Genomic DNA, 23364 nt, shown 5'->3' on the forward strand with positions numbered 1-23364 from the left:
TGCTTTAGTAACTCGCTGAGTTAAGTGAGTACTGCCTACACAAGCATGGGCAACCCACCAGTGGCCACATCCCTGAAGAAAAATAACTCTTCCTTCTGTAGCAGCCATCATCTACCAATAGCTCCTCAGCAGTATAGCCTTAAAGAGCACCTGCATAATCTGTACTAGAATTACTGACTGGCTTGATTGGAAGTAGCCACAGCTGCTCTTAGTTCACGAGTGCAACAACTGCACCATGCCCACATGACAGTATTTTTCAGCACTCACTCCAGCTTCTGGCTCTTACATTCTCCCTGTGTCTCTTCCACAGTGTTCCCTGAACTTTGTGGTGTTGATGGAGGTGTCCCATTTAGAGTTGAGCACTCAACAGTTACTTATTCTCACTACTTTAACCAGTTTTGCACAGACTAAAGCCCATTGCAAAAAGAAGCTTCTCTGATCTTGATAGCCAACTAATCTGTGGGTATAAACATAACTATTTACAAGGTAGTTTGGCAGTGTCACTTTAGCAAAACAATAGTAGTCCCTGCCCACCCTTGTCATAGGGCCTATGACCTTCCTAGCCACCAGCTTTTGACCAGTATTACAGTACACTCCTGTGGACCAGGCCCCAGATCCAATTAGAAAAGAGTTGTTTGCCTCCCTAACGGTGATGCCAGGCTTGTGCCCATGCATACATCTTGCCTGGCTGATTGATATTGTAGCATTCAAGGTCCACTACTATAAAAGGTAGCCAATGGGGAAAACTTCCAGATCAGTTCAGCTTGATTTCTCTATTTGCTGGAACCAAAGTATATTGTGTCTTTATCAGTAGGGTTTTACCATCTAGTTATGGTGGGTTACCAATAGGATGACAATAGCCATTATTTTGTTTTGAGAGCTTCTAGAATTTTAAATGGGTGAATCATTGAAATTATATCCCAAAGATATGGAAACAAAAAAATTTAGTCATTTTAGTTATGTTTCCAATTTTATATATTAAAATGTTAGTTGGGCAAACTTACAGAGATTTTGTGACCATGCAAATTATAAGAGGCTCATATTTTAAATAAGATAGAAACAATATATATGTAATGAATATATCAATATCAACAACTAATCAATCTGATTTATACTCCACTGACTCAGACTAGTCTTTAACACTGTGTTTACATCTTGGTAAGTCACTCTAGGGATTCCAAACATGATCTGAACTTTGATTTCCAATGTTGTAACTAAGTTCTTCAGTTTCACTCACATCTCTCTTTTCACTTTTTAAAAATGATCATTGAAATATTTGCTAATGGTACACTCTTTGTACATATGAAACCAGAGGTTTGAAAGCATTTGATTTTAGTTTAGTTTCTTTCAGTTTAATCTCTTTATGACCTAAACAGTAAAGAATGTGTCATATGTGGTTTTTTTCATGCTATTTAATTATTTTGTCTCTGAATACTTTTCGTTAAGAGCTTCTCAGTAATGTTTTGTCTTTCTGTGTACTAAATCTGAGGACACAAGGCAAGGTCATAGATCCTCAGAATCCTTCAGTCATTTTAAAGTTAGAAAGTTAGCATCTTTTTGGCCCAGTAAATCTTTTCATAGTAGATATTGACACATCAGAATATACCTTTGTCAATATGTATGAGATGTAAAACTTGCTTCTCTATATTTTTCTGTTATTGTGTTATAATGCTTAAACTATTTAAGAGTAACTTTCTTGGAGAAAGTTTAGAATGTTTTAAAATACTTATATATAAAAGAGAAAAACAGTCTAAAATCATTTTTGAAATTATAAGATTTGCTTAATTATTCATTTTAGAATACTTGATTAGCCATTATTCCCCATACAGAAGAGATCAAATAGATTTAACATGGGTAATAGAATTAATCAGTAGGCTCAGTTGATTAAATAGATTTAAATATGGTTTTAGAAAGTCACCATGTGATAAATGGATTATTTCCCCTCTTTTTCAGGAACTCTTGGTGTAATAACAGAAGCTACAATAAAAATCAGACCAATTCCTGAATACCAAAAGTATGGCTCAGTGGCTTTCCCTAATTTTGAACAAGGTGTAGCCTGTTTAAGAGAAATTGCAAAGCAGGTAAAAACAAAGTAGAAAATATATATCAATTATTTTAAAAATTCTGCTATAACTGTGATGCTTCCAGTACTTTTTATATTTAGTTGTGTTATAGTTGTAATTGTTTTACCACATTTTACATAGAAAATGACCCCTAAGTACACTCGTTTCATTCAGTAGTTACACTACTCTCACCCCTATCTCTTGTCTGAAGAAGCCTGTGTGATTTGGGCCCAAGGTAAGATCTGTGCTTTGATTTCTGGCTTTAAATGGTACTGCTTCGTGTTGAGTGCTATATTTTAAATTATTTTGGAATAACAGATTTTTTTTTATGAATTGAAATGATAATTAACTTATCGTAAATAAAACATTTAATGAAATTAGAAGTAGCCATGTGTGGTGGTGCACACCTTTCATCCCAGGGCTTGGAAGGCAGAGGCAGGCGACTCTCTGAGCTCATAGCCTGGTATACACAGTGAGTCCCAGACAGCCTGGGTAGACCCTGTCTCAACAAACAAAGACCCCCACCACCCCCAAAGAAAACAAAAAAGAAAAAGAAAGGAGAAACTAGAGGTAATGACTGAGCATCACTAACCCCCACATTTAGAAGTTTAAAAAGTAGGTAAATGTTTTTAACTCATAGAATGTGCTGGTAGGTGCTACTTGGTTTTATAATGTTATTTTATCTATTGTTTAAGTAATTTTTTTTTTACTTAATTTTTTTAAGACTCCTTTTTTTTTTTTAATAATTAATTTTTTTCATGTGCATTGGTGTCAGAGCCACTGGAACTAGAGTTACAGACAGTTGTGAGCTGCCATATGGGTGCTGGGGATTGAACCCGGGCGCTCTGGAAGAGCAGCCAGTGCCCTTAACTACTAAGACATTTCTACAGCCCCCTGTTTGTAATCTTAACAAATGAAAAAGAAAAAGGAAAAACAAAAACAAAGACAAAAATACCTCCTACCTTCCTATAAAGAGGAATATATTATCATTTTTCCTTTTTCCTTTTTTTAAAGGACTAAATCATGCCAAATAACCTTTTTATTTCATTCTGTGTTTTAGTGTGGAAATATCTTACTTTATTCATTATTTGAACTGCAGTAATTTATAATAGCTCTGACCTTCTCAGACAAAGGTTAAGGCAGTGTTCTTCACCCCGTCTTGCTTTCTCTGAATATATTGAGTTCCTTAGTACTCTTCATCAGGTATATGGCAGAGAGTCTTTTCCTTTTCCTTCTTCTCTTTTTGGTAGAGAGTCTTACTGAGTATATAGATTTGAAAGGCCTGGAACTTGCTGTGTAGATCAGTGTGGCTTTAAACTCACAAGAAATCCACCTTAGTGCTGGGATTAAAAACTGGGACATCCACTGCACTGGAAGGAAACTTTTTGATATCACCTGTGCAGGTCAGCTTCCCAGCACTCAAGAAGATAACTGGCCATCCATAATCATGTTGGACTATAAGATAGTGAAATGCACAGGTATTTGAAATTTTTATTTTTTAATTTAAAGAAAGTAATTGGAAGTTCACTAATTAAAAAATAAAACAAGCCGGGTGGTGGTGGCGCATGCCTTTATTCCCAGCACTTGGGAGGCAGAGGCAGGCAGATTTCTGAGTTCGAGGCCAGCCTGGTCTATAGAGTGAGTTCCAGGACAGCCAGGGCTACACAGAGAAACCCTGTCTTGAAAAAAAAAAAAAAGTACATGTTAAATTTATTTATTTGTTTATTTATTATTTTTCAAAAACCAGCTCTCAGAATATAGCCCCAGGTTGTATTAAAGACGTAGTCCCTGTGTGTCTCCAGGTCATGTTTTGAACATGGTATTTCTAGTTAATCAATATTGCCTGTGGGTTTTTTAGCAAAAGAAACATGAATGCCAAAGTAGTTTTTTATTTGTTTTATGTTGACCATTCATTCATTCATTCATTCATTTATATTTAAAAGAGTAGAAAGTGTTTTTATCTGCATCAGGCAGAGTGAACAAAGAGGTTCTTTCCAAAGTGGTGGCTCTTTCAACAAAGAAAGCATTTTAAATTTTGTGTTAGCACCTATACTTATGTATGTGCGGAATACACTTTAGAGGTGGGTACATTTGCATGTGTAGTTTAAGGCCATAGTTCAAGAAGGGAAGATGAATAGATTTAGGAACATACTTAGCTTAAAGGATGAACCACTTATTGGAAAGGTTAAAATGGTGGATGAGAACATTTGGGCATTTTCAGTTTATGTTAAAAGATGGCAGACCAGAATTCCTCTGGACATGTTCACTGCCCTGCCTTCTAGCCCCCAAAAGATTTAGCAGCTCAAAACAGGGTACCCTTCCTCATTGCTTCTTCTGTCAGCTCAAATCAGATTAAAAAAAAAACATTGATAAAGTATTTTAGATTGATTTATATATTTTCTTGACAAAAGATCTCAGGAGGGTCATGTTCAGCTGTGTTAGCTACTGCTGTATTTTCTAGTCTCCAGGTTAGTGGATTCATCAACAAGTATTTTTAATTGGTCTTTAGAATTCAGGTATAAATATTTTATGCTTTCCTGAATGGCCATCCATTTTCCCACATTGCACATACTCACTTGAAAATGCCTTTGCTTTCATCATTGAGAAGTGATATGTAAATCTATAAAAATCCTGTTCTTAATATTATTATTATATTATAGAGCCATTCAGCTTAAATGAGACTAATTTATATTGCCTGGTACAATTTTTATTTTAAAAAAAGTTTGATGTGCCCACATTAGAAGGTGACAGAGAGGAGCCGCTTGTACTGTTGAAGAGACTCCTCCTCCTTACATAAAGCCACAAAACTTGCTCCTTTACTCCATTTTAAAGATCTTAGATACTAATTGATGACTGTAGTGCAATTCATTGGAACATTTGGAATAGAGGGAATAATGATCGATAGTGCCACCATGTGGTTGCAGAGCAGACCAGCTAGAAAGTACCTGGCTAGACTGGAGTTTGGAGTAGTTTGTGTACTTAGTAATAAATAGCTTTTGCAGACAAACTGTATAGTCTAGGAAGCTTGTTTTATTTGAAACTGATTTTAAAATCTGGGTAGATAATAGTTTATTCTCAAGCATTGTTCCTCAATGGGTAAGAATGCGATTTGTGGTATCACATTCTTTAGGGACCCACACATTTCATACCTTATAATGCAAATGTACACACATCAATTGTGGATGAATACAAACAATTTTTTAATGGTTTAAGAGATAATTGCCCTTACTGGCTTACTAAATAGAAACCTCATGCCAGCTATAGGTGCTATATTTTGTTCTCCTTTTCTAATAGTATTTTCAGATAGAAAGGCTTAAATCATCATAGTTTGGCATTGTTGCTTAGTTTGAGATTTGGAATTTCAATAGATAGCAGGGGAACTTACGATTTATTAAAATAGATAGTGTATGTTTTATGGTTATGCCCAGTTCTTGATTGAATAATGTGTTGGCTACTTGTAATTTCACACTTTCATTTTTACAATATTTTTACCCAAGCTGCTTTCAAAATTTCAAATTGTGTGGTAGATGAGTGTTTTTTGGAAAGGAGCATGTGTGCTTGTTCACAGTAGTAAAATAGGTGCTGTAGAGTTTTGATACTGTTTTTTCCTGAGAAAGACAAGTTAAGCAGCCTCAACTGGCAGTGGGGTGCTCCTCAGGTCTCAGGTGATCTTGTCCATGTGAGGAATTGTACTCTTTTACTGCCTTCTGGGGAGCTAGAGAGGAAGAGTTAGTGGTTGCTTAATGTAACTCTGTCTCCTAAGTGGCAGGGCAGTGCAGTCTCCACCTTGGCTCAGTAGATGGATAAGTAAGTGATTCTTTGGACTTTCTTAGAAAAGATTTCCCATGGTAGCTTAAGATGTGAGGATGTGCTATCAGTATCAGATACAGCATTTTACTATTCTCTTGCTAGTCCAGAACCAACAGTAATGTTTTTACAGGGTTTGAAACAAGCTCAGTAGCATAGACTCTGGTTTTTTTTTTTTGTTTGTTTGTTTGTTATTTTCAGTAAGAATTTAGCATCTGGGGCTGGAGAGATGGCTCAGTAGTTAAGAGCATTGACTGCTTTTCCAGAGATTCTGAGTTCAATTCCCAGCAACCACATGGCGTTGGATGTCCTCCTCTGGTGTGTCTGAAGAGAGCAACAGTGTACTCATACAAAATAAATAAATCTTTAAAAAAAGAATGTATGATTCTATCTTCTTCCATGTTCTTCTCTTGCCATTAGAAGAACACTGACTGTGAGTACAAGTAGTTGCTGCCAAGTTTGTTGATTTGAATTTGATCCATAAGACCCATATGGTAGAAGGAGAGAACTGACTCCAGCTAGTTGTCTTCTGACTTCCATATGTGCCATCACACACCCACACATGTGCATGTGCGCGCGCGCACGCGCACACATACACACACAATAATAATCTATTAAGAATTTTTTTAGGTATCAGGGTTACTATGGCCTCATAGAATGAGTTTAGCAGTGTTTCTTCTGTTTTTATTTTGTGGAATAATTTGAGGAGTATTGGTATTAACTCTTCTTTGAAGGTCTGGTAGAATTCTGCACAAAAACCATCTGGCCCCTGGCATTTTTGTTTGCTTTGTTTTTGTTTTTGTTTTTGGAGGTGGGGACTTTTAATGACTGCTTCTATTTCTTTAGAGGTTATGGGTCTGTTTAAATAAGCTACCTGATCTTTATTAATGTTGATAAGTACTATCTGTCTAGAAAATCATCCATTTCATTAAGATTTTCCAATTTTTCAAAAATTTTCAAGATTTAAAAAATTTTTGAAAACCTGATGATTTCTTTGAATTTCCTCAGTATTGGTTATGTCTCTCTTTTCATTACTGAGTTTGGTTATTTTGATACTGTCTTTCTGTCTTTTGGCTAAGTGTTTGTGTATTTTACAGACTTTTTCAAAGAACCAGCTTTTGACTTCATTGATTCTTTGTATTGTTTTCTTTGTTTCTGACTAACTTTTGTCCTGATTTTGATTATATCTTGCATTCTACTCTTTGATGTACTTGCTTCCCTTTTTCTAGAGCTTTCAGGTATACTTTTAAATTACTGATATGAGAACTTTCTAATTTCTTATGAAGGTACTTAATGCTATGAACTTTTCTCTTAGTACTGCTTTCATTGTATCCGATAAATTTGAGTATGTAAATAAGTAAAAAAATAAAATAAATTAAAAAACAAACAAACAAAAAAAAGAACACTGACTAGTATACATTAGTCAGTTCCTTGAAGACTGGCCCTTTGCGTGTCAGAAGTAGGTATTTAAATGACAGCCTCTTCTTCACTAGTCACAAAGGGTGTTCTTTTCTGCTTCTCTCACTTTTATTTTCACCATTGTAAGTAATTTTAAATTAATAGGTATTTCCTTATGTTAGTTTAGATCACAACAGGGAGGAAATAGTTTGTGAGTTCTGTAAATTCTGCAGGAGTTCAAATGAGCTGAAAAAATTAGTTTTGACATGTACTTTATAAAAAGAGTATATTTTGTATATTCAGCAGTAATTTTTGGGTGTACTTGCTACTTATAACATGCAATTGTCATTATAAGTTAATATTTTATATGTGTCATTTTTTTTCTTCTCCAAAGAGAATAACTTTGGTCAGTGATTCGGTTTCTTTTTTTCTTTTTCTTTTTTTTTTTTTTTTTGGTTTTTCGAGACAGGATTTCTCTGTATAGCCCTGGCTGTCCTGGAGCTCACTCTGTAGACCAGGCTGGCCTCGAACTCAGAAATCCACCTGCCTCTGCCTCCCAAGTGCTGGGATTAAAGGCGTGCGCCACCACGCCTGGCTAGTGATTCCGTTTCTTAGGTATTTTTTTTATAGTTGTGATCCACTGAAATAAAGGTCTTTCATTGTATGGTATGCTCTTTGCCAGAAATTACTTAGAAGTAGGTATTGCCCCTTTATTAAAAGGAAAATAAAAGTAAAGTCATGATTAGAATATTTGTCTGTTTTTGTGGCTCTTACAAGCAGAGGGAAATATTTACCAAATAATACATATTTCATGCTTAAAAATCAGAAATATCTGTCTTTAAGAAGAAATAGCTGGTTTATAATATAGATTCATAGTTATATATATATGCATGTCATTTCCAGGATGACCAGTGAGTATTACCAATAGCCTTAAATATATGATTTCACCTATATTAACTCTGACATAGAGGAGGAACCTGTCTATATTTAAAGTTTGTATTTCTAGGAAACTTTCATTCAACACATCTTTCATCCACCTTTGAACTTTTCATTAATTTATCATTTTGTATAGAAGCACTGTGCTCTTAATGTTATAACACGTAATGAAATAGGTAGTGTGCAAATTCAGTATAGAAGTTCTCAGTTTTTTTGGTAATTAATAAGGACACAACATATCTTAACTTTACTGAGTTTAATTTTGCATAGCATTACCCATGGTTTGAATATTGGAGCATTTGTTTGATAAATATGTAGACTTTTTTTTGCTTTTTAATTAATTAATTAATTAATTAGCTAATTAATTAATACCCCAAATGCTGTCCCCCACAACCAGTCCTACTCTTACAGAGTCCCTTCCCCCATTTCCCCTTCCTTTTCTCATCTGAGAAGGTGGCCCACTCCCTGGATATCTTGATAGGTTCAGGAATTTGAGCAAGATGTTTTAGAGAAACAAACCATTTCAGTTTAGAGATAACTCCCTAGCTGTGGCAGCCCAGCTAGAGGGCCATTCAGTGAGATAACCTTTTAATTTCTCTTTAAGAACTTAAAAGTAGTAGCAGTCTTGGAGGGAATTAAAAGGTGTATTAATATTGAACTTTGGTAAAAGCTAGTCAAGTCAGAGACACCTCCACTCATATGCCTGATCTCAAGTGAATGGTTTTCTCTAGCAAGGGCCGTGGTTAGTGTAAGGAAAACATTTTCCACGAATCTTTTGAGGTATTTCTTAAATAATTGCCTTTTAAAACATATAAAGTAGTTAGATTGAGATATCTGTTAAGTTAGCACAGAGTAATACTAAATTTTACTTTTTGACTTAAGGTTCAAGTAAATTCCTAGCTGTAATACTCTTAAAGGAAGGAAATTACTAGAAATTTGGCTTAGTTAAATCTGTACTCATGTTTTGAGTTCAGTGTTTTTATTTATTTATTCATCAAGACAAAGTGATTGATGTTTTTAAATTAGTGCCCAAGAGTTTTTTATACCTTTTGGTGCTGTTTACTGACTGTATGGCATAGGTAGGTGGTGCAAGTCAGATGCGTGAGAAATCCTAGTAAGTGCTCTTAATTATTTTGTTAACTTTAGTACTCAACTTTTGCTTGCATATTGTTAAAATTTCTTGGATTTCTCAATAGCCCATCATTAGTTTGTTGAAACATCCCCTCCTAGGTTACTTCTAACACCTACCAGCAGGGGTCACTGTAGTGCCAGGCTCCTTGCCTGCCTGCCCCGCCTTATGGTTTCAGTGTTGTTCACTGGATGGTTTGATGTGATTTTGAACTCTTAAACTGTTCTTAGAGTTTATAGTCTCTGTCCTTGAAGGAGGATTGAGTCTGTTTTCAGCTCAACTGAAAGCAGTGGAAATAACCTATTGGTGTAGGATTTGATATTAAAGTGTAGGAGCTTCTCTTTGATCAGTTGCTGTACTAATCTTTTTTTATTTTTATTTTTCTGAGACAAGGTTTCTTTATGTAGCCATGGCTGTTCTGGAACTCATTATGTAGATGAAGCTGGCCTCAAACTCATGGAATTCTGCATGCTTCTGCCTCCTGAGTGCTGGGATTAAAGGGATGTGCCACCACCACCAGGCTGTATAAATAAGCTATCAATTATCTCAAACTCTGTTTATAAGTATATTTAGAATGATGTGTAATAACTTACAAATTCTCAGTTGCCAAAGCCAGCAGACTAACCTATACACTTTTTTTAAAATTTCAATTCTTTGTTCATGTGAACTTACTCAAGACAGCAACTATTTATTTCTAACTAAATATTTCTAACTAAATATTTCTTGACTTTGGAAAAAAATATGAGACCTTGACTTGAATTTGACAATTTCTAAAATTCAGTGTTAAAAACTTGGTAGTATTTGCTCATGTAATTCAGCCACCAAGTTAAAATCACACTCAGTTTATGTGAATATTGGTAGCTTCGTGATTTAGCAAGTGCTCTAGACATTTCTTACCTTTTTCCCCCATTTTTTTAATTATGAAAAATCTATACATAGAACATTGGGATAAATATTGTAGCGATCACCTGCATATTCATAGGTCTAATGTTTTGTTTGTTCCTTTTGTACACGATTGTGGACTATTGGTAATTAAGTTGCAGACACCATAACACTTAACTCTTAAGTATTTCAGCAGTCATCTCCTAAAACAAATTAATAGGGAATAGCATTGTTTGTAATCAAAGTTACACAAAGTGATAGTCACAAATATCACTTCTAAGGAATTTTAGCAGTTTATTTCTAAAAAATATTTTTATTTGCATATTTAAGAAAGTTGCATTCTAATAATTAACTCATTTGAGAGACAGAATGGCACTCCATTCTGTAGCCTCCAGGACACCTTGGACTGTTTGGTGTTTTATTGTTGATCTCACCTCCTACCCTGCATTTCCCTTTGCCATCAGACAAGTTTTCTTCCCTGCCTGTCAGATTGGCAGCTTCCAGAGGAAGGCCTGGACTTTGTTGTCAGTAGTTCTTGGTCCTTGATGGGCATCATAGTCCAACCTCTGCATCTTAAAAGTTTTCCATACCATGCTTTGTTGCAGCCTTTAAGCACACTTTTAATCCCAGTACCTGGTTGACAGAGGGAGGTAAATCTCTGTAAGTTCAAGGTCAGCCTGGTCTACATAGTGAGTTCCAGGTCAGACTGGCTACACTGTGAGGCCCTATTTTAAAAGTAAAATAAGACCTGGATAGAATGAGTAGAGAACAACAGAACTACTTCCAACTTAAGAAGATAAAATCAAATATATATTCTAACAAGGGAACCAGAATTAATCTGTAGTTTCTGGATGTGTTTCTACCTTGGAGAGACCCAGTAGCCCAGCTCTCCTCCTGAGCACAAGCATTTACTGAGAGTGGTGTCTTTCTCCCACTTCCTTAGCATGTTCTTGTGTGACTTGTTTTCATGAATAGCACCCACCCTTGAGGCAAGTGAACCAGAATCTGGCTGGTGGCCACAGGTAGAATTTACAGTTCTCATCAGGAATTTAATGCCCCCCATCTCTGAATTCTTTAATATTTTGTGGCTTGCTTATGTCAGAACATATTAATATGTTTGTCTATAGATTTTATTTTGTGTATGCCTATAGATATTCTGCTTATTTTAGGAAGAAAGGAAATTTGACCTAATCAGGTTTCATATGTTTTATTAGAAGTCACTGCATTCATTTTATTACAGGCATCTGAAGAGAATTGACCCACCTTTAGTGTGGAAACTAGTGGTGATTTTAGGAATTTCTAACCAAATAATAATTCCTTTATACCATATTTGAAATTATCCTGATTGTAATTTTTTAAAGCTGTTACATTTTTAGTAAGACCACAGAATGACCAATGTAATAGTTTTGATGTAATCTTTGATTCAAATATGAAGCTAAGAACTGTGTAATATTGTGTGTTATGTGTTGTGTGTGTGTGTTACTTGAAACTGTTCATCAGCAGTCAGGATCTTGGTCTCTTCTTTGCTGTTTCATAGTTATTTGACCTTCGACAATTATTTTAACTTCATCCATTCTTGTGTCTATCTGAAAAAGTTAGTACAAGTTATGCTTCTGTGATAGGGCTGTTGATAATCAGGGCAACAGTTTGGAAACATAGTACCCTGGATAGTGGGAGGTGGTGGGCTGTCACCATGTATATTAGATCATCTGGTACTGTCCCTACAGAGCTGTCAGTGACTCTGCAAAGTCTCTTTAACTATTTCATCTTTAGTGTTTAGATAGTAAATAAACTGTTTAGGCTTTAAAATAGAATATATTTATTTATTTAATATAATTAGCTGTCTTCAGACACTCCAGAAGAGGGAGTCAGATCTCGTTACAGATGGTTGTGAGCCGCCATGTGGTTGCTGGGATTTGAACTCAGGACCTTCAGAAGAGCAGTCAATGCTTTTAACTGCTGAGCCATCTCTCCAGCCCGTAAAATAGGAATCTTATCAATCCTTTTATTTGGTAAAATTGTGTTTTATGCTTTTATAATAATTAAATACTTGTTCAACTAAAAGCAAATAATTGCAAAAATGTTTTAATGCATATTTTAAACTTTTAGGGAGTTTTTGAACTTTATAGATTTTGTTGATGAATGATACTTTGATGACAGATGTTTGGGAAGTTTATGGCAGCTTTTGAAGGCTGAGCCAGCAGCAGAGCCAGCAGCAGTGCTGAGCCGTCATCAGGAAGTTAATAGAATGCAAGATGAATGTCTTGTCTGTGGTCTCAGGGTTAGTGTCTGCATTCTCTTCTCATGTTTCCATACATTCCTATTTGGACATCTGCAGTCTGCAAATCCAAATATTCCCAAATCCGAAATGTGGTATTGGTAAGTTGTTGATGAAAATAGTTGGATTTCAGAGCACTTTAGATTTCAGATCTACAGGTGAAGATTACTCAACTTGCACTCGCTGTCTTCACGTTGTGTTTTGTGTGTTGTTTTCTTCCTTGCAACAGTTAGTTCCTAGATATATATGACACTGAAACAGCATTTTATTCTTTACATAGATATCCTTAACCATCGAAGTTTTACTGCTGCTTACATTATAAGTAACCCTGAAAGAATGTAGAACTCCAAGTGTTTGTATGTTTTTCCTTTAAAGTAGTGTGCGGCAGGATATGAAGGAAGGAACGGTTCCTAGAGCTGTCTTTGAAGATACTGCAGATACTTTCTGGCAGCTCTTTAGCATATAAAAATTCCCATCAAATGTTTTCCTCATTTTAAAAGTGTGCAAGAGGCTGGGGATGCGTCTGAGTGGTGGAGCATTAACAGCAGGTGCATGGCCATGACCTCGATTCTCAGCACTGTTGAAAAAAAAAAGGAAAAAGGAGGAGGAGATGAAGGAGAAAAAAAACTGCAAAAACCTAATACAATATTACAAAATTTGAAGAACTCTCTCTATAAAAGCAGAAAAGAAAAACCTTCTATATAAGTGACAGCAGATGAAAGCGGGGCAGGTTTTCAGGACAACCATGTTTTACCTGCCGGGTGGCAAGCTTAGGGAAGATTGAGAACATCTCCAGGCATTAATTGGTTGATTGTGCTGTGGGTTTTTTGTTTGTTTGTTTGTTTGTTTTTTGTTTTGTTTTGAGACAGGGTTTCTCTGGTGACCCTGGCTGTCTTGGAACTCACTCTGTAGACCAGGCTGGCCTCGAACTCAGAGATCTGCCTGCCAGTTCCTCCTGAGCGCTAAGATTAAAGGTGTATGCCACCAAGCCATGTGGGCATGGGCCAAAATATGCAGTTCTTAAGATACATATGTAGTCTTTTTTAAAAAAGTTCTATTTCGTTGTAAAATACTCCATTTTGAGAACTGACATTTCTTTTTAAGTTATTGCCATAGGTTTTTGCCAGGCAATAAGTATATTTTATTGCTAAGTTTAAAGGTCTGAATATGTATGTATTGCTTTTATATAGAGAGTTCTTCAAATATTTGTATAAGCTACTGATATTTAGTCTTCATGAAGTTATATAAACCATTGAGATTCTTTTCTTTTCATGCATCTCTAGGAGTTAAGTCCTTACATATGTCAACAGTCAGGTCCTGTTTGTGTGACGTTTTAGTGTATTGAATTGACTTTCCGCTTCCTGTTTCTTAAACAGAGATGTGCTCCCGCATCTATCCGCCTCATGGACAACCAGCAGTTTCAGTTTGGTGAGTAAAGAATGGCAGTTATAAAATGTGCTCTGTTAGCCCCAGAGTTTTCAGAGGAGAATGGTGTTTATCATGGCCCTGTCCTTCATGGAGTCAGCCTAGTGAGGACTCAGTCCTGCAAGAAAGTGCACCAGTGGAGGAGGGTTGTGGACAGCACAGGGACTTGGCTTGCTGGGGGAAGCGAGGCTTCATTCATGGAGCTTTCTCAAGGTGGTAGAGGAACTCGAGGAAAGGCTTCTGTGAGAAGCTGCACTTGATCTGAGTCTTAAAGGGGAAATGGAGTTTGTGGGAGTCTTCTACCCTACCAGACTTGATCCCTTGTTGGCAAAGCTGGACTTGTGAAAGCACAATAGCATGACTTAGAGCGTTTCAAATATTTGTGTTGTTATTATCCTGTCTGTAGTGGACTTTCTTTGTGGAGGGGCATCAGTCATCTTTGCCTCAGAAAGCTCTTTCGATGGTATTATCAGGGTGAGTTAGGAGGAGCTGGACTGGAGGTGAAGCTCATTCTCCACATTAGAGTGGAGAATCTGAAGTGCCCTGAGCAGAGTTGCAACAGAGGATAAGGGGCAGGTTTTCAGGACAGCTGTCTACCTGCCGGGTGGCAAGCTTATCAAAGATTGAGAACATCTCTAGGCACTAATTGGTTGATTGGCAGCGGGGTTTTGGAGTTACAGTAGATTTGGGGTGTTGCTGGGATATTTGTAACCATGCCCCTGGGTTGGCTATGGTGTTTTTGTTTGCTTTCTTTATTGGTAAATAGTTATTGTACATCATGTTGGCTTTCATAATGAGAATATCTCTCAACTATATCATGTTTTGACCAGATGCCATATTATCCCTCCCTTCTGGCTACCCTTTTTCCCTTTAGGTTATAGCCTTTTTTTTTGGTTTTTCAAGACAGAGTTTCTCTGTGTATCCCTGGCTATCCTGGAACTCACTCTGTAGACCAGGCTGGCCTTGAACTCAGAAATCCGCCTGCCTCTGCCTCCCAAGTGCTGGGATTAAAGGCGTGCGCCACCACCGCCCGGCTAGGTTATAGCATTTTTAATTCCTTGGTATCCATTGAAGGTTCTGTTTGTATATTCTCTCATGGCTTCATGATTAAGCAATTAAGAGAGTAATTCTTAGCACAGCAAGTATAATCCAGTATCCTGCACCAACCATGTTGCTGATTGATGAATGTTTATGTCATACTGGTTAATGAGGTATAAGGCTTATTATTTTAATTATGGTATTTTTAATTTTTATTTCTCCTGGTTCAACCCTTATACAATATGCTGAAATTGTCTATTTTCAGTATATTGACATGATCTACATATTTATTTTGTGGATGAGGCTTCTCAAATGTAAAGGAGTAGTTTTCTGTTTCTCTATCTCTTGCCCTTATCACATATCATACATTTAGGTGTTGGTTGAATTAATTATTGAACTGGCAAAATCGAGTGAACAACTCCTAGATAGCTATAGCATAATGGTGAGCACATTGATAATATCACAATTTCTTGTATACCACCTTTTAGCTGCTCTTCGGTGATGAATCTACAAGCTGTGAGCGGTAGAGTTGTGATCAAACTGTTTGTCTGATTCCAAAGCTCCATGCTTTAGCCATGTCACATCACTTCAGAAATACATTGTTAACAAATCCTTTAAATGAATGAACCAAGCACCATGAAATTGATGCTGTATGCTAATCAATGTTAATTATACTTTCTGACTAAGAAAGTATAATTTATTATAAAGTTAAAGCACACTTACCAGAATATATTTGGCATATAATAGTTTGATAGGCAACAGTAACTTGATGAAAAAAATTAAAAGATAGTGATGTCTTCAAGTTATTATTAATGGTCAACCTATCTAAAGTTAGTATCACTTATATGATAGTTGATTTAATTCAGTATTATGGATAGATGTGACTGACTTAGATCATTGTAAGGGGAATAATGCCAGTCGGAGTCAGTAGATTAAGGTGATCGATCATATATCCTTAAGGATTATTTATACAGGATTAGTAACATTCTGAGTTCTCCTGTATTGTATAAAGATAAATGGATTTGAAGACTTGTATAAAGCATAATTTAAGACTTTTGCAAGAAAGACATATTCAGTACTTCAGTGGTACTGGTGATAAAAACTAGGCTTCAGGCTTGCTACGCAAACATTCTACCACTGTGACATCTCAGCCTTCTTTTTACTTTTTGAGGCGGGGGTCTCAGTGCCCAGCCTGGCCTTGAACTCAGTCTTAATGCAGGTAGGCCTTGAACTTTCAATTCTTCTGTCTCATCCCCTGGAATATCTCGGAATACAACTCTGAGCCCCAAGGCATACTCAACACGTTTATGTGTTTAATTTCTGTTATTAATATAGGGTGGGTCCTAATTGTTAAAAAAGGCAGGGGGAGGGAGCATTCTGATGTGCTATTTCCAAGTTTATAGATGCTAAAATTATTTTTTAAAGCATAATTATCCCAGAGAAACATCTATAATATCTTGCAGGAAAGAAAAAGTTCCTAAACAAATCAACGTTTGATTCAGGGGCTCAGAAACTCTGCTGAGTTGGTCTCTGTCCACCCAGCAGTTCATTTTCTGTTTGCTACCTTGTTCATCTCTCTCCTCTATGGTGTCTCTTAGTTTCTGCATAAGACCTAGTTTACTTAGTCTTTTGTCTAACCTAGTTTCCTCACTACAAATAGCAAAAATGTACCAAGTAAGAGTTATATATTAAAATTCTTACTTAAAAAATAGATGGATTGGCACAAAAGACTGGCAGTGATTGTTTTAGAAACAGCTAGTTTGCCATTTGGATTTTTTTTAAAGGAAGATCTTATACTTCAGAATTCTTAACCTTAGAAGACTAGAAAAAAAACTTTATTTGAAGACAGTTTTAGGTTTGCTAAGTACTTGAAGATTCTTTTTAAAAATTCTGCATAGACAGCATGGCATATTTTTCTTAATTGGGCTCATAGCACTAAGGCCAGATGCGGGACTTGACTGGAACCATCCCCAGAGCTAAGAAGCTGCTCCTCTTTGAAGTGATGAGAAAACAGTAGAAGGTTCTCATTCAATTAGGCTTAATCTGCAACAGCGATGTTAATTGAGCAGGCTCTGAAATGCTGTTTGTGTTATTTTGGCAATTTTAACTCCCTGAATGTGATTAAGGAAGCAATTGCTAGTTTTATGCTAAGAATTCTGGATGAGTTAAGAATTAATTAAGAAACAACTTTAAACTTTACATGGATTCCATGTTTAGTTATAGTTCTCTGTGATTTCTGTATAATAAAAAAAATAATAGCAAAACCAGCCACTACTGGGTGTTCTTGAAATAAAGATTAATGATGTGGTTTTACTGTATGTAAACCATACCATTGAAAGATAACTGAAATTATGTATAGTATTAGTTACATGTGGTAATTTGACTGAAAAACAAACAAACACTGTCACGTTTGAAAGAATGTAAAGATCTTAATAAACATTTACATATAACTTATAACTCTGAAAACGTGCTTTCCCTTAGGATACTGAATTAGAGCCATTGTTTCATTTTAAAAACACACAATCTGCTATTAATTTAAACTGTAAACTTTTCCCTTCCTAGGTCATGCTCTTAAACCTCAGGTCTCCTCTATTTTTACATCATTTTTGGATGGATTAAAAAAGTTTTATATTACAAAGGTAAGACTAAAAAAAAAAATCTAAAATTGTACATGTATAGGACATGAGTTTTCTGCTTGCCTTCTCCCCATACTCACCTCCCAAAAGGCTTTTTTCCCATGTTGTGTTGTGTTTTATGTTGGAGCAGGTATGTTAGCAATTGGACTGTGCAGTCAGGTTCAAAAGCCTTAGTCTCTGGCTCTCAAGTCTGAAAACAGTCCTGCATTGAGCAGTCTCAAGCTGACCACATTTTCTGTAGTTTGAATTTTTTTTTCTTTACAGTTGTACTGAGAAGTGAAATGAGGGTGGATTTATTTGCTCATTTAACCTTTGATTCCTGAGTACTGGAAAGTTGAAAGTTGTACTAGTGTGTATCACCATGGCAACAATGTGTGTCATTGTGTACCAACATGGCAGTAACGTGTCATTTTGTTCTTGTAGCCATAGGGTGTTGTTATTATTTGGCTTAATTAGGTAATACTTCTTGAAATTCTAGAGAGATTGAACCAATCTCCATCTCTGTCTTTTCATAGTAGATTTTGTGTAAATTAGTTAAATGTAGTTCTTGTGCTAGTTCTTGTAACTTGTTTTTTCACTGTGCTTTGATACACCGCCTTTGAGTAATGGAATTATCAAGTGCCTTTTGCATGGATTTTGTAAATAATGTTTTTCCAATGAAGCACCTCATTTTAATTGTTTTTTTTTTTTCTTTTGGATGTCATGGCTTTGTGTATTTTCTTATGGCTGATCACTTCTAAGCTGAGAAAACACTTTCCCTTTGAGTATGCTCAGGGATATTTCACTCTCCCACCCCGATTATGTTCTTGTTTTTTGTTTGTACTGGGAATGGAACTCAGAATCTCTTACACTAAGCAAGAGGTCTACCATATCCCTTCCCTGGTTTAATTATCACTTTAAAGGGCTTTGTTGTGGTTGGGTTTTGTTGTTGTTTTTGTTTATTGTGTGTGTTGTTGTTGTTTTATTTCGATAATTTGCTATTAGACAAAGATCTAGATTGATCTTCATCTCCTCCCCTGTTGCTGACCGTTGTGTCAGCATTAGTGGCTGTGACTAATGCCAGCTTCTTTAGGCAGGACTACTTTGATTCTTATTATTTGGAATTTCACATGTTTATTCATTATTCTAGAAAAGTTTTAGAGATTTGTGCTTTTCAAATGACCACTGGGATTTTCATTGTAATTGGAATATTCTAGTGTATCAATTTGGACAAGTATTGGCAAATTTGAAATAATTATGCATCCAGGAGCATCTGCGTTAACTTTTTTCCATAGCAAATTTGTACATTCCTCTCTTTCTTTTTAAAGATTCATTTATTCTTAGAGTACACTGTAGCTGTCTTCACACACACCAGAAGAGGGTGTCAGATCTCATTACAGATGGTTGTGAGCCACCATGTTGTTGCTGGGATTTGAACTCAGGACCTTTGGAAGAGCAGTCAGTGCTCTTAACCACTGAGCCATCTCTCAAGCCCTATATATTTCTCTTTAAAATTAGTTTTAGTTCTTTGCACGCACAAGGTCTTTTCTGTTAATGTTATATAATGTGTCATGGTTGGTTTGTATAAGTGTTGTTAGCTCCAACCAGCTGCTTTTGCTCTACTGTTTTGTAATTTGTATTTGTTTTTTTTTTTTGTTTTTTTGTTTTTTTGTTTTTCAATTTCAGTTAAAGTTCTGGCAGGATACCTGTTGTATTACTACTATATCAGTAGGAATTTATAATACTAGGGTATATTTTGAAATATGATGTATTTCGTACACCTCAGTTTCTTGTGTTTTTGTAGTGCTTGGCGTCAAACCTGCATCAGGTGCTCTTTTTCTGTTTTGTTTTGTTTTGTTTTGAGACAGGGTTTCTCTGTGTAGCCCTGGCTGTCCTGGAACTCACTCTGTAGACCAGGCTGGCCTTGAACTCAGAAATCTACCTGCCTCTGCCTCCCAAGTGCTGGGATTAAAGGTGTGGGCCACCACTGCCTGGCCAGGTGTTCTTGTTAGTGGACATGAAAAGCTTCAAAGCTCACTATTTAGCAGGCTCCTATAATTGAGTCCAAATAAAAAAGAAAAGAGCAAAATGTATTTCCATTTACTGTTTTACAGAGGCTAAGGCTTTACTGTAATAATAAAGTTTGATTTTGTTTTGTAGTTTAAAGGATTTGATCCAAATCAAATGAGCGTAGCCACATTACTGTTCGAGGGAGACCGTGAGAAGGTTCTTCAGCATGAAAAACAAGTGTATGACATCGCAGCAAAATTTGGGTATGGCTTATAGTTCATTACCAAGATGAAGTGTACTCAAGGAGTGGGGGCTTCATACAGACTGCATGGGTCAGCATTTTTAATTTGGGTTGGCTATTAAATTAATTTATGAACATAAGCTTAAAAAACTCTTTTACTCCAAAATTTGTAGGAAGAGTGGTTTGTTGCTTTGACCTAATTTTATACATACATACAATATGTGTATTTACCATATAATGTTAGATTTATAGGAATGATGTGTTACTTTTACCTACTTTTACATATGTAATGTATATATGTTATACAATGCTAAATTTTTGCTTTTCCTAGATTTTTGCGTGGATGACAATTTTGTGATGTGTTACTTGTTGTATAAGAACGAGACAAAATTGTCAGGTTACTAGTTCATGTATAAAGTATGCTGCTAATGTTTTTTAAAAGGAAATTATGTTTAGTCTGTGGTATTTGACAAATTATCTATAGTCCACCCCTGTCACTTACTGTTTTATGTTAGTATAAAGAAACAAGAAAACACTTCGCATCTATAATGAACTGAATAATGATAGGGTGGTTTCTGTCTGGTTGATGGATTATGAGTGATGGGCAGAGCTCAGTGGATCTGCCATTTGTCAGGTGCAGAAGCCAACAGTCTCTCTGACCCAGCCTTTCCCATTTGTCCAGGGTTTAGGGCAGACCTAACATTAAACTAGCTCTGAACTCTATAAACATTTATTTTTCTACCTTTCTTTTTGTCTTAAACTCATATAAGTTGGAGATAAGTGCTTTACAATGTCCCAACTTGTGTATATGTTAACTTAGCTCTTTATATCTATAATTGTTTGAAATTAGAATTAAAATAAAAATCTTAGAGTGAAAAGCAGTCTAATGTTAGATTTACTTTTTACTGTCGTTGGTACTGTCTTTAGATATTGAAAATAAGTCTCTTTTATGATTGTTCTGTTCTAAAACTACAAGCAGAATTTTAACTTTCTTAAAATTCTATTTCCTTAAAAATTTCTAATAATATACAATATTTTATTACCTTAAAATTTTATTACCTTTATCGACCCTCTTTTCTCTAATCTTCCATAGTAGTTATTGTAAAGTTCTAAAATAGACTGAATGTCTAAGTGGATTTTAAACCTCTCTAGCTTTTGAATTGCATATATTTTCTTCTAGTTTCTAAGCTATATAGAATACAGATATAATTTACTAAAAGACTTTCTTCTCTTTAAAAAAGAGTACTAGTGAGAAAGGATTTTTAAGCTACATTTTTTTTCTGTACTTGCTCTAGCCCGAAATATTAGAAAATGAAGTTTTAAATCTTCTTTTTTATATATTTCTTCTTGTTCTCAGCCAAAACAACAACAAAGCAAAATTAAGACAACAACAAACCCTGGGAGAGGATGCTTATGTATTGAAGTAGTAAATTGGGGTATCTAAAATTTCAGAAGTACTAAGATGGAAAGGGAGAGAACATTTTGCTCTAATGTTTGAGTTGCTGGATATATGTTCTCGATTTGCTTAGTTCCACCTCATTCTTCTCTCATTCCCTAACAACACCCCTCTCAGCTGTGCAAGTAATGCAGCAGCATTGTGGTTCCAAGTGATGCTGAAGATAATTAGTAGCTAGTAATGCATCACATTCACTGTGTAATGCCGAACGAAGGCTAGTGATGAAAAACGGCTGCTCCACCGCACGCTTAAATTTTCTAAGGTTTAGGACATACTATTATATTTGATTTTAAAAAACTTTTTAATTGAGTTAATGACACTCAATTTTTTTCTGCTCTGTTCTTCCTAATTATTATTTTATTTGAGAAGTTATATTTTAACCCTTAGGTCTTTATTAGAGCCATTTTATCAGTTTTATTTGAGCTACCAACTGTTATAAATGTTACTAATGCCAGTTTTGTTTTCCCACAAGAACTTTCATTTACAATTTAAAAGGAAAAGTGAACCATGTCTGAGATACCAAGTTCAACCTTCTCAAGATAATATTGGATAATTGGAGCAATCTTACTTACTTTAAGTAAATGTGTATCAAATTTACCTATTAAAAATGGGTTTTAGGCCGGGCGGTGGTGGTGCATGCCTTTAATCCCAGCACTTGGGAGGCAGAGGCAGACGGATTTCTGAGTTCGAGGCCAGCCTGGTCTACAGAGTGAGTTCCAGGACAGCCCGGGCTACACAGAGAAACCCTGTCTCCAAAAACAGAAAAAAAAAATGGGTTTTAGTAAATGGGATCAACTTAAAGAAAAGAGGAAAGGCTAAGGCCTTGACTAGGATTGGAGACTCAGTTTCTTTTTGCTGGATTTGTCTTTCTCTTAAAATTAAGTTTTTCTAGCACATCTGTTTAGCTGCCCGGATTAAATATACAAATCTATGCTGGAACAATCCAGACCATTATTAGGAAAATGACATGAGGCTATTTTTATTTTATTTTATTTTATTTTATTAATCCTTAGAAATATGTCATCTTTTGGTTCTCTGGCTTTCCTGTTTTTGGTAGACGTGAATTTTGTCCCAGTTACTAAAGACTCGTGGGCGGCTTCCTGTTTGAACTCTGCTCTGCTGACTTTCTTTGTGCATCAAGTAGCAGGAAGGCCCCACTACATTGCTAACGTTTTTGTTAGTTGGGCTTGTATGTTTTGTTTCTAATTAGGGCATTGTTAATCAGTGCTTTATTTCCTTTCTTTTTTGTCTTGTGTTCTTACTGCTCATTAACTAAAATTGACCACTTTTACTTGGCGTCCTCCCATGATGTAGAGTGTTTTGTCTGTTAGTGTGCTCAGTCGGTCTCCTTTTACCCTCATTCCAGTACTATTGAACATGCCTCAACACCCATGACCCAATAGACATGATAGCCAGGTGCTGAAGAACCATTTTTTGATTGTTTATCCATGCTTGATAGTAGAATACGTTACTCCTTTAGGGGCTGAGTAAGCATCACCTGCCAGTAGTCAGGACAAATTCTCTGACACTTCCCAGGAATTTAAGACAATACCTTATCATTATTTTTACAGTGTTCTTAAGTTGTTTGATATAGTTCAGCATGGGAGCGATTAGTTTGGCCAAATGGCCCTTTAACATAAAATGAGAGCCTGGCTTTTCTCTCCATTAAGCTATCTACTCCTTCTTTAAATATGTCTAAGAACCTTGTGAATTGATGTTTGAAATTTGTGAGAATAAGAAGTAGTTGATGGATGTTCTACTTAGAAATAAAGCAACTGGAGTGTATAGTTTATTTTTTGAATGGCTGCAAAATTGACAGTTCTGAAACAACCACTACCAAACCAAAAAATAAAATAAAATAAAATAAAAAGGGGGGCAGGAAAGACTTCAAAAGCTAAATTTGCTAGAAAAAATTATGATTATAAAATTGCTCTTTACTCTCTTTCAGGGCTTATGAATATAAGATGGATATCCAGTTACAGGGTTTTTTTTTTTTTTTTAAATTGTTGTTATTCTTTCTTCTGATTTTCTTATTTTATTTTAAATTCTTATTTATGCCCATGTGTATGTGGTGTATGTGCATTTG

The 23364-nt window shown here is 35.7% G+C and overlaps 1 protein-coding gene across 1 annotated transcript in view; it reads left to right on the top strand.

Annotated features, from left to right (window-relative positions):
- Agps (alkylglycerone phosphate synthase) overlaps positions 1–23364 on the top strand; it is a 92761-nt gene that overhangs the window by 40579 nt on the left and 28818 nt on the right. The window contains exons 11-14 of the mRNA XM_031370687.1: positions 1954–2081; positions 13870–13921; positions 17519–17595; positions 19732–19844. Of these exons, the coding sequence (XP_031226547.1) occupies positions 1954–2081; positions 13870–13921; positions 17519–17595; positions 19732–19844 (370 nt within the window). The remainder of the gene's footprint in view (positions 1–1953; positions 2082–13869; positions 13922–17518; positions 17596–19731; positions 19845–23364) is intronic.

Source organism: Mastomys coucha, unplaced genomic scaffold, assembly GCF_008632895.1.
Source record: "Mastomys coucha isolate ucsf_1 unplaced genomic scaffold, UCSF_Mcou_1 pScaffold15, whole genome shotgun sequence".
Lineage (NCBI taxonomy): Eukaryota > Metazoa > Chordata > Mammalia > Rodentia > Muridae > Mastomys > Mastomys coucha.